General features: G+C 36.9%; 1 protein-coding gene across 3 annotated transcripts in view; it reads right to left on the reverse strand.

The window, feature by feature from the left end:
- ptprt (protein tyrosine phosphatase receptor type T) overlaps positions 1–12,441 on the reverse strand; it is a 332,562-nt gene that overhangs the window by 85,835 nt on the left and 234,286 nt on the right. For all 3 annotated transcript variants that reach the window (XM_085457270.1, XM_085457269.1, XM_085457267.1), the window contains one exon: positions 11,157–11,189. In XM_085457270.1, coding sequence (XP_085313396.1) covers positions 11,157–11,189 — 33 coding nt within the window. The remainder of the gene's footprint in view (positions 1–11,156; positions 11,190–12,441) is intronic.

Below are 12,441 nucleotides of genomic sequence, written 5' to 3' on the forward strand. Positions count from 1 at the left end.
CTCATTAGAACTAGTTAATAAGGAAATAGCCACTTGGTAGAGAAGATAATAGTGAATTACATTGACCTTTTAGGATGAAAACACTTTAAGAGACGGACCGTGAAAACAATGCAGATGAAGTTTGGCTGAAATTTACCCTCACTGCCAAACTCACGCTCTAGTTAGTTCAGCCACCCAAAAATATCAAAAGACTTCTTCTCATTGTTGATTATACAGGGGAGTGCAGAATTATTAGGCAAGTTGTATTTCTGAGGAATAATGTTATTATTGAACAACAACCATGTTCTCAATGAACCCAAAAAACTCATTAATATCAAAGCTGAATGTTTTTGGAAGTAGTTTTTAGTTTGTTTTTAGTTTTAGCTATTTTAGGGGGATATCTGTGTGTGCAGGTGACTATTACTGTGCATAATTATTAGGCAACTTAACAAAAAACAAATATATATCCATTTCAATTTTTTTTTTTTTTTACCAGTGAAACCAATATAACATCTCCACATTCACAAATATACATTTCTGACATTCAAAAACAAAACAAAAACAAATCAGCGACCAATATAGCCACCTTTCTTTGCAAGGACACTCAAAAGCCTGCCATCCATGGATTCTGTCAGTGTTTTGATCTGTTCACCATCAACATTGCGTGCAGCAGCAACCACAGCCTCCCAGACACTGTTCAGAGAGGTGTACTGTTTTCCCTCCTTGTAAATCTCACATTTGATGATGGATCACAGGTTCTCAAGGGGGTTCAAATCAGGTGAACAAGGAGGCCATGTCATTAGTTTTTCTTCTTTTATACCCTTTCTTGCCAGCCACGCTGTGGAGTACTTGGACGCGTGTGATGGAGCATTGTCCTGCATGAAAATCATGTTTTTCTTGAAGGATGCGGACTTCTTCCTGTACCACTGCTTGAAGAAGGTGTCTTCCAGAAACTGGCAGTAGGACTGGGAGTTGAGCTTGACTCCATCCTCAACCCGAAAAGGCCCCACAAGCTCATCTTTGATGATACCAGTCCAAACCAGTACTCCACCTTGCTGGCGTCTGAGTCGGACTGGAGCTCTCTGCCCTTTACCAATCCAGCCACGGGCCCATCCATCTGGCCCATCAAGACTCACTCTCATTTCATCAGTCCATAAAACCTTAGAAAAATCAGTCTTGAGATATTTCTTGGCCCAGTCTTGACGTTTCAGCTTGTGTGTCTTGTTCAGTGGTGGTCGTCTTTCAGCCTTTCTTACCTTGGCCATGTCTCTGAGTATTGCACACCTTGTGCTTTTGGGCACTCCAGTGATGTTGCAGCTCTGAAATATGGCCAAACTGGTGGCAAGTGGCATCTTGGCAGCTGCACGCTTGACTTTTCTCAGTTCATGGGCAGTTATTTTGCGCCTTGGTTTTTCCACACGCTTCTTGCGACCCTGTTGACTATTTTGAATGAAACGCTTGATTGTTCGATGATCACGCTTCAGAAGCTTTGCAATTTTGAGACTGCTGCATCCCTCTGCATGATATCTCATTATTTTTTACTTTTCTGAGCCTGTCAAGTCCTTCTTTTGACCCATTTTGCCAAAGGAAAGGAAGTTGCCTAATAATTATGCACACTTGATATAGGGAGTTGATGTCATTAGACCACACCCCTTCTCATTACAGAGATGCACATCACCTAATATGCTTAATTGGTAGTAGGCTTTCGAGCCTATAAAGCTTGGGGTAAGACAACATGCATGAAGAGGATGATGTGGACAAAATACTCATTTGCCTAATAATTCTGCACTCCCTGTATAAGGAGTACATATTTTGTATAGTGTTACTATTACATTAATTACACTATTACATTTGGTTAGTCAGTATAGCAGGTGAATATAACTTGTGAATGTAAAGCAGAATGGTCAGAAGTATTAGACTTAAGACTAATATTTAATAGCAAAGCTATTTGAGGGCAGTTACTATGCAAAATGTACATACGCAGTAAATTGAGGTTAATATGTATATATCTCCTTTAAGTGAACTTAATATTGATATTACACACTTTCCCCAATTCTTTTCTAATATGTCACATGCAGTTTATGTCACATGTAGTAAAGATTAAATGAATGAATACATTTTACCAAACATTTGTTTTTCCTAGCAGCTAAAGAGGGTCAGTATTTCTAATATGGCAGCATAACACTGCAAACAATGTTGTATCTCTCCTGTGTTGAGCAATTTTATTGGCAAGCTACCAAGTGCCTGCTTTTATCTTGCTCTAGACTTATGTTCAAGCCAAATAACATTATTGTGACTGCACGCTGCAGTGTTTGTGTACCAACCATCAAATAAGAATTTGTCTTTGGCAGGTAATAAAGTAGACATTTTATCATGCAGTGCAAATGACAAGCTGGCTCTTAAAAATAAATAAATAAGAAAGATTGATTCTACTATAACCATTTTTCTGAAAGCTGTGATGGCATAGAGGATTTAATTGTTTTGATAATTAAATACTTTAACAGTATACATGAAAAAGGACAAAAATGTAACAACTCAAAAGGTAGCGATAAAAAAAAGAGTATTGGACTGAGAAAGGAATTTTTCTGATGTGAAATCTCTACTTACAGGTAATAAGAGTAGGAATAAGCATGTCTTCTGAAGCATGGTGAGGTGAGGCCGATGATGACAACAGAGCAAAACCCAGAAGAAGGACAAACACATTGGATTAGTTCATGAGTTAAATGAAAATGTAATTCTGACTGTATTTATTTTAAATTGATAAACTACCTGTTTTTCTTTCAACTGTTTTCCCCAACCTACCTGTACAACCTGCCTGTCTGAATCCTAAATTTGCTTTTCTATGTGTCCTCATCTGAAAACATTTGTTGTCATTTAACTTTGTTTTTACAGATGCTGAATGGGTTATTTTTTGTAGGGGTGCAACGATACACAAAATTCACGGTTCGGTTCGGTTCGATACTTTGGTGTCACGGTTCGATATTTTTTCGATACAAAAAAATGTTCATGCATTTTTAATTTGTCATTTATTAAAATTATAAATATATATTTTAACTCAAAAGTACAGTTTTTAAATTTAACCCTAACCCTTGTGCGTGTTTTTTATTTTGACAGCGAATGCGCACCTGCGGACCACTTATGTGCAGCCCTGGTTATTTAGCTCATCATATCGCAGCCACAGAAATTCTTTTGTCCATGAAACCATAAAGCTGCACTTTCTTTTTGCCTTATAGTCTGATTTGTCATAACTTCTCCGTTTTGTGGTAAGCTTTTCTTTGGCTGTCACTTCTTCACCCTGACCTGTCTTATTTGGCTCAGCAGAACTGAAATGCTTTTACACGCTCACTCACATAAGCTCAGCGATTCTCTGCGCGATCAACCTCTCACATGTGTAAGCTGCGGGAGATTTCACTTGTCATGTTTGCATAGTAAGCTAACGATTAATAAGACGATGTCAGAGGAATTGGTGCACAAATTATCATCACTCACAGATCAGTGCTGTCGCTCTCTATACACAGTTCGCACGATTGCAAAGTGAAAGCAAAAAAACAAGCGCAAATTCAAACGCGACTTCAATATGTCACATATTGACAGTGGCTCACCGATGCCAATGACATAATTACCCAGCTACATTTCTGAAAGAATGCAAAAGCATTGACATATATTTTTCCTACAATAGCCCGACGGGCAGGGAAGAGAAAGATTTTGGTAGCCTGACTGAAAAAAATCGCTAGCTCCAGGACGTCGGGCTAGCGATATTGCAAGCCCTGTATCTGATTGAGGAATCACTCATCTTTGGAAAAGAGAGTTTATTACAGAGAAATGTCTCTTTCCAAAATAAAAGCTATACTATCCGCTTCTTCTGGGCTATATTCTCAGCAGCATAAGGAGAATCATGTGCTAACAGCTGTCTAAATGACTCGGCTAAAGTTAGTAGCATGCTTGCTTTTTTTTGCCTGCTTCCACTTGTCTTTGCACTAGGATGATGTCGGCGTAAATGTGCAGTCATATTCGTTGTGTTCCCACTAGTGCTTTCAGGTTAATCTCGTTGAAATGACCTTAACGCCACAACACGGCAAATCTCCGTTAACGAGCTACCGCCGATCGCCCCGTGCATGGGGCTAGACGGCCAACACGTTAACGAGCTAACTGCGCTAACACACTAGTTCACACCAATGTAATTGAGCATTGCATGGCACATCCAACATACTGTTTTACTTTAGTCCATGACTCGCTTACCTTCAGGGTCATACGTCACATGAAAACCAAAATAATTCCAAACGCCAGATCTGAATGAGGTTCAATTTGCCTGTTGCAAGTAGAGCTTAACTTCTGTCTCGCTAGCTTGCCCTGCGCTCTTCCTTCTGACTATGCTGTCTGTGTTGAGCGCTCAGTGGATCTGCGCTCGACAGTGCAGCCTAGGCGGAGTAGTCGAACACAGATTCACTGAGCACTCAACACAGACAGCATCGTCAGAAGGAAAATTGATAAAATAAATTACAAATGTTGTATTGTTCGATACATATGCGTACCGAACCGAAAGCACTGTATCGAATGGTTCAATATCGATACGAATATCGTTGCACCCCTAATTTTTTGCTATGAAGTATATATTAGTACATCTAGTTGCTGATGAATTTAATTAATTTTTCTCTACTGCATGTTGGATTAATATATTTTGCCTTCGCAAAATCTCAAGAAAAAGTTCATGCTGAGGCATAACAGAACATCCAAGGAATATTCTAGAGTGATGTCCAAAGATATATTTGGTTTAAAAAAAGCTTCATTGTAAGTCAGCTGTGAACCGGCCAGCAGTCAATCAAATAAATTGGATAAGAAGATCTATGACTTGTGAAATGATTACTTCACTCACCCAAAAAATTATACTTTTTTCATAAGAGCTTTGCCAGGTCATTAACTTTAGAAGATAAAAACACATTTATTAATCCATCATTCAGTCTTGTACCCTGATGTTAAAACTTTAACTTTCACCCACACTATCAAATTATTAACTGAATGACTTTTTCTTCATAAAATTTGAAAATTAGATGAAAGAAATAAAACAAAACAGTTTCAATATACAAATCATTCTATTAATAGGATTTGAAATAGTCGCATTGGACTTTCGACAACTCCAGTTAAGGAACTACTGAGCAATATTAGAATCTGACCAAGGTGTATGATTTGTGGGTAGTTGAAAGAAGAAGCATGGTACTTCAGAAAGAAGTACATTCATTTTGTGTTGTAGTACACATTCTACAGTAAACAAAAACAGATGCATGTCCAGTACTTAATTAGATGTATTTTTAAATGTTAAAGCATTAATGACCTACAACTTTTATTCAATGTAGCATATGCTAATGTGCTAGCAATGGGCTCTGGTCTCCATTAATTTAACAGGGACTCAGGGGTATTTCATGGTCTATGCTGTCATTATGTTATATATAACTGAATGGCTTGCCCTGAAATATATTTTTTAACCTGTAGGTTTTTCAATACGGCATGAATACTTAATTTTGGTTTACAGGTGAAGAGAAAAGTAAATATAAATACACCACTGATGCCTCCATCACCATTTGGCAGGTAAGTAAATGAGATAGATCGAATGAGAAGTGACAAAACAAACCCAAAGGGAGAGGATGGAAGCTGGAAGAGTAACACACAGAAGCAAGGAGGTAAAGGTTGAATGAGTGTGGTTTGTAGCAATAATATCTGTACAAGGCCATAATTTTACTCTGGATTGTGTTTAAAATCGTTAATCACAGAAAACGTACTAATTATGTCTGAAATTTAATGAATTGCAAGACTAGTGAAAGTAATAATAAAAATCAAATTAATATTATAAGGACCAACATGTTAAAGCTAAGCCAAGAAAATCTTTAACCTTTTACATTTTTCCTTCTCCTTTATCCTGTTTTTGATAATAAAGCCACAGGTTTATTCCACTGCACTGTACTTGACTAATATGACATGTGTATCAGTGTGTGTGTGTGTGCGTGTGTGTGTACGTGTGTGTGCTTGTTCTGCTACTTCCTCAATGGTTTGTTGGTAACTTTGCCCCCCAGCATACATCCTTCATCTATGAGTGGCCAGAGATTGGGATTTCATAATATGTCTGGACACACAACACACACAAACATACACACTCATACTTCATCAGACTGAGTTGTTATAGCACGGGAAAGTCAAGCACAGTTCAGAAGGATCAATACTTCCATTCCACTTCACAGAGGAGCACACCTTACACAACTACTGCAGACTGCTTCAATCAGTCAATCTATCTGATATGCCATCTTAATTACTTACATAATATGAATTTTGTAAATGCTGACAAAATACCTACTATAGCTTTTCATGTGACAGAGAAGTTACTGGCCATTAGTAGGGCTGATATACATGTGAAAAGCGAAATGTTATTAACTGTATTAACTTTTTACAGGCTTGATGTTTTTAGTAAATGACTTCTATACTTTATACTCCTTCACTTTTTTCATCCAGCCCCCTTTTTTTGTTCTCATTCTGTCTGTTTTATTGTTCTATTCTTCTCCTTCTGCTTCTGTTTTTCCATCTTCTGATAATAATGTGAATGATAAACTAAATAAATAAATAAGACAAAAAAAGACTAACAAGAGAAGCATAGAGACTCTATAGTACTTCCTACCCCTCCCCCCGAAAAAAATATATTTCTAACACTAATAACACATTTATAAAATGGCATGGTTGGATAAAATGGGTTAGCTAGCCAGATATAGTAACAGTTACCAGCCTGGAAGGGCTACTTTGCTATATTTAAGGGCAGTAAAAAAGTATAGTAGATATAGCGAAGGCAGCAGAGATGGAATGAAAAATCATTTGTAACAGAAGAGTTATTTTTGAGTTCTGGGTGCACACAGCAACACTATTGTAAGGCAACGAGGTGAGGCAAAATAATGTTTTACTCAGTGCTTACACATATTTTTACATGAAGATAGAATAAATCTGCCAGAGCCTTTGAAAAGAAATGTAGTTTGTTTTAAACCAGCGCTTCATAGCTTTGTTGTGGAAACATTAGTGCAACTGAGACAAATGTTGATGAAACTGGTATTACATCAAACCACAAATCAATATCTACACCTAATTCTAATGTCATTCCCCAAACAAAGAACTGTCCTTAAGCAGAGCTTTGCAAAAATGTGGAAAAAGGTCCAAATGTCCTCACTGAAATGGCCATAAACAAATACTGGTCCTCATTAAGATAGCTGAACAAGTGACTATGTGCACATAGTCACACCCATAACCCTCTTTAAGAGCTCTGCTGACATTGTCCTTATGATATTAATAAAATGCAGAGCACTGGGAGCCCAGCTGTAAAAGTCATAGTCGTTAAAACTGGTCATAAATATTAATATAGTGTAGAAAAAACACTCAACCAAGTTATTCAGGGTACCGTGTTTGAGACTGATTAAATGGGGCAGAGAGAGAATGAGAAGAGACTAGCTTGGATGAGAAATGGGGAAAAATCTGAACTTTTTGTTAACAAGTTACACCTAAGGTCTCCGTGTGTAGCAGTAAAAGCATGTTAGTTAAACCTTTTAATATGCGACTATGAAAGTAAATTCCGTGTTTGAAGGACAGAAAGTTAAGAAACACAGGGTATCAATGAAAGTGAAATCTCTTCAGAGTGCTCACGTCTACAGCCAAGTTAATTTGAGGTTTGACAGAACACCGCTTACTTGACATGTACGGAAGGAGGACGCTACGATGGAATACGCATATGGACACACAACAACACTGAGACATAGTGGAAAAAATGACAAGAGAAAAGTACTTACATATGCATGCATAAATGTCAAAATAAATAAGTTATTTGACAAATGAAGGGTGGAAAAGGAAGCCTTTTAAAGACTGCATGTCCACACACAAGTTCTGTAGTTTTTATCTATAGATTTGATCATTATGGCTTTGGTTGCATAAAACAGTATGAGACCACACAAACATAGAAACACTGCTCATATCACCCACACTCGAAAACTAAACCGAAATTCTTTCTGTGCAATGCTATGCCAACTACGATTTGATTATCGAGAAATGCAAATAACTGTTTCATATGGCAGTAGAATACACACACAGTATTTGCATGGCCTATGTTTAACCTTGTCTATTAGATTATGTGTTTTCAGCTTTTAGGCCAGTCGACTACTCTGATTCTTTTTCTCTTATTTAAACAACTAGTAAATTAGCCACAGAATATCCGTGGTGATCACACAGTATGAGTTTGTACATTTGTGTGAGTGTGTAAATGGTTTGTCATCACCAATTTTAAATGTGCTGTAAGTGGACCATCAAGCATTTATCTCAGCAAGCTGCAGAGTCCATTATTCAACCATGTGTCACATCTGCAGAATAGGGGTCAAGTCCAGCTCTGTTGTGAGTGCATGTGTGTGTAAGTGTGTCTGTGTTAACACCTCCAATTTATCTACTGATACGTCCAAGTTTAGCATGAAAGAATTCGGTACTTTCAAATTTGTGTGCTTCTTAATGTTTCTCTGTGTGTTTTTGTACATCTTCTAGTTTAGAGACAGAGTTTCAGTCCACCAATGTATTGCATGTGTGTACGCACTTGCATACACGGGTACAGACACAAACACACACACACACACACACACACACCACTTGGCTTCACAAGAGCCTGCCATTTGCAGTGGATTCAGCCTGAGTCCATTCCCTTGGCTGACACCAGTTTCTAATCGCCTCATTCCTCTTGTTATAGATGAGAACCCCAGGGTGTCATATACAATCTAGAAAGAAGATGTGTCCTTTTGTTGTCTCAAAGTTGAGAGTCATCATTTATATTGTGTTTTTTTTTGTTTTTTTTACCAAACAACTGTTAATCTTGGCATCCTCACAATTTTCTAAAGGAATTAATACAAAAGCTCTTTTCCTCACACACATTCATTTAGCACTATATCTATCTCACATCCACACCTAAGGCCAATTCGGACATACCGCTTAACTTAATATGTATGTTTTGAATGTCAGAGGAAACCAGAAAACATGGGGGAAAAAAACCTGTACAGCTATGCATAAAGGTCAAGCAAACGGAAAGGAGATTTCAAATCAAAGAACTCTTTGCTGCAGGTCAACAGTACTAATCACAAAATTAATTAATTTCCGCATTTTTTTAATAAAAAAGATGAACTGCTGCTCTTTGCGCAATGATTACAACTGCTAAATCAGGATTATGATTAATCTACAAGTTTCAAGAAAATAAACCAACAGTTTTGGCAAAGTTCCTACTTTCTCTGAGCGACTGTGCACCATCCACAAGGACTGTCACAACCTTTAACATCTAGCACTGCATCAATGTCAATAAACTTCCTAAAATTACCAGATTTGGGTCGGCTTTAAATATATGAAGAACTATGTTATAGAATTCCAAGTTCAAGCCACTGGCAATTTAATCTTTATATGCTACTACTTGTCTTTGGCCAAAAAATCTTTGGTAAGTAATTTTTGACTCTAAATACTTTACAATCCCCCAGAATACTAAATGAAATATTTAATCTAAGGTAAAAAGAAAAAACTGTACTTTATTGCAAAGTCATTGTAGCACTGCACTAAATATAACCCAGGTTGTCTAATCAATAGTTTAATTTTATGTTATATGTATATAGGGTTATCCATATATAACCTTAAGATGCAGGAAGGGGATTTATTTGAGAAACAGATAACTACCATGACAGTAACAGAATGGATTGTCTTTGAGCCCAGAACAGTGTAGGTGGAGATATTTGTGAAGCATCGCATTTCATTCGGCAAGACATACCACAAATCCTAATCACCCACCTATGTTTTTGTTGAAGCCAAAAACATAATTTCTCTCCTAAAGTTTGATTAATTATTTAACTTTTTTAGCTAATTTTAGGGCAGGCTGGCTTGATTACTGCATTATACCTACATATAATTAATTACACCAACCTGCTATCAATGTAGAAAGCACCATAATGTGGGAAGATTTTTTTTTCTCTGTCTGAAATTCTGTTGATGGAAAATTAACTGCAGATTTCTTGCAAATAATGAAACAGTTAACAATGTTTATCAGTTTGTCAAAGCAAATGACTGGTAGAGTGTTGGGCAGATAAATCTCATATCAGAGGAAATGATAAGTATACTTTGATGCATTGAACGTCCTCAGAAATTATAATAGTTTTAGATGTGCACTTTTGACAGGACAATAAAGTACCAAAAAGGACAGATGGTGTGCAACAATGTGTAAATGTTCACATTAAATAAATTAAAGTACTGACAAAGTGACAAAATATGTTAGAAAGTTTTCCAAAAGCATCTTAGATTAACTTAACTTTTCTACCTAGCTAATAGTAACAGCCAAAGCAGCCATTAAAAAGTTCCATTCACACTTCAGTTTGCTACTAAAACTTTGCTAAAACGTATTCCCCAAGTTAGACTTTCAGTCAGCAAGGAAGAGAGATAAGTATACAGACTAATGATACTATTACAGGTAGGGTGCCAACAACTGCCTAAATGACTTCTAATGTCTAACAATGGAACTTGCAAAGTAACATTAAAATCTAAATTTCATCTATTTAGTGGCATAAATCGGGCAGTAAAAAGGCAATCAGAGGCGTTTTAAGTCTCAGTGGTAAAACTGCTGAGAGGAAATTGCATACCACAATATTAGGCGTTAGATTTTCATTGTATGAAAGAAAACGAATATGTGACCCCCAAATGCCTTTACATGTTGCTTGGGCCATAACATTCTATGGTCCTTTTCACCAATACTAAGATTCAGAACCAAGGTGATTACACACTGTCTGCACACTTATTATATTGAAAGGTACACACCATGTATCCCAAGCTTTTTTGTTTGGTTTGTTTGTTTGTTTTCCCCCAAAAGGTACATCTGATTTTTAGGTTATCCCAATTCAAGGTGAAAGATGGACAACTGGAAAGTCTTTCAAGAAATATATGGAGGAACGTTCAATTATATCATTAATGAGATTTTTTGTAGGTGTTATAGCTAATGAGTTTGTCAAATATGAGAAGAATAATTCTCAGCAACTTAATATTCAATGACAGTGACAAGATGTATTTGGAAACTACTAAATGCTGAGGTGAAAATCACATTGAAGAACAGTGCGGAGTGGATGTGGTCATGTCTAGAAGCAAACATACAATACCCCACGCTCAGAGTTCTCCATGTGTGAATCTCTCTATCGGAGCAAGGGCAAGGCAGGTACAGGACGGGACAGGAAGGGGTGGAGCCAAAGACAGGAAGCAGGAAGATAGAGAGAAACATAAAAGGGCGTGAGACTTGATTCAAAGAGGATGAGTTGAGCAAGACATCTGTTTGTTTGTTTTTTTAATCATTTGTAATGCATTCCTTTCATTCCCTCACATTCATTACTTTTTCAATTTATGCTAAGCATTTGACACCAAAGTTCAGAACTAACATAATAGGGCTGGGACTCTTTGAAGCACCTTATTTGTCTTGTATATATGGTCAAATAGGAGGCAAATATGTGAACTAGCTCTAGCTTACATTCCTGTGACTCACTGTATTTTTTATTAAGAAACTACCAATTATTATTAAATTGTTAATATTGTATAGTGCATAGTGACAAGCAAAGTTACATTAACTCTTTCAGAAGATACATTTTGTGATATTACGAGAAGTGAGAAGTTCATTGAATATATGAAGCATAGTATATGAAGTTTATTTTTGCTAAGAAGATCTAGTTTAACCATTTGCTTTTTGGACCATTTTGGACCATCATCACCATTGGTGAAAATCTAAAATGTCAAACTTCACTGAATACAATATAAAAAAGTCACTTTTCAAATCAAAGTTGAGGATCAGAGCCCAAATTCCTCTATGAGAAAGTAAAAAGCTCCAGCCTGCAGATGTGATTCTTCAAATTGTTTGGTAGCAATTAATCTTGAGAGCTTTTCAAGACCCCTACATTTCGGGAGATGAGTACTGCACTGCTAGCCATTTAGAAAGTTGTGCAGTAAACCCAGACTAGGTTTACGATCTCTCTCAAGAGTGAGTCACCACAAGACTAAGAGTGTGAGTCAATAACTTCATTAAGGCAAATGTGAATAAGTTTGCAGGTGCAATACATTGTTGTTAAGCATAAGGTATGGCTCCGATACAAGCCTAGAACAAATAAAAACTTCAGTCTGAAAGCAGCTTTCAGTCTACACCATTTAAATTTCAAGGTCGCGTCCCTGTGAACTCTGTGCCAATTCCTGTGTACCTACTACTTTTACACTCCTTAAACTCCTGGGAAGTTCTATCCTTCCTACTGAAATTATGTGTTTGGTCTTCAAACACTTGTTTGTCAAATTGACACAGCTTTTATGTTTAAGTGTGTCAGTGGTACCATGAACACTCTCCATGCATTTTTAACATTCACAGGATTCAAAAATCATTGGGCTGTAAATTGTGATTTTATTTTATTT

Source organism: Copadichromis virginalis, linkage group LG5, assembly GCF_057382275.1.
Source record: "Copadichromis virginalis isolate Kocher_CV1m ecotype Utaka linkage group LG5, C_Virginalis_male_GT1.1, whole genome shotgun sequence".
Classification (NCBI taxonomy): Eukaryota; Metazoa; Chordata; class Actinopteri; order Cichliformes; family Cichlidae; genus Copadichromis; species Copadichromis virginalis.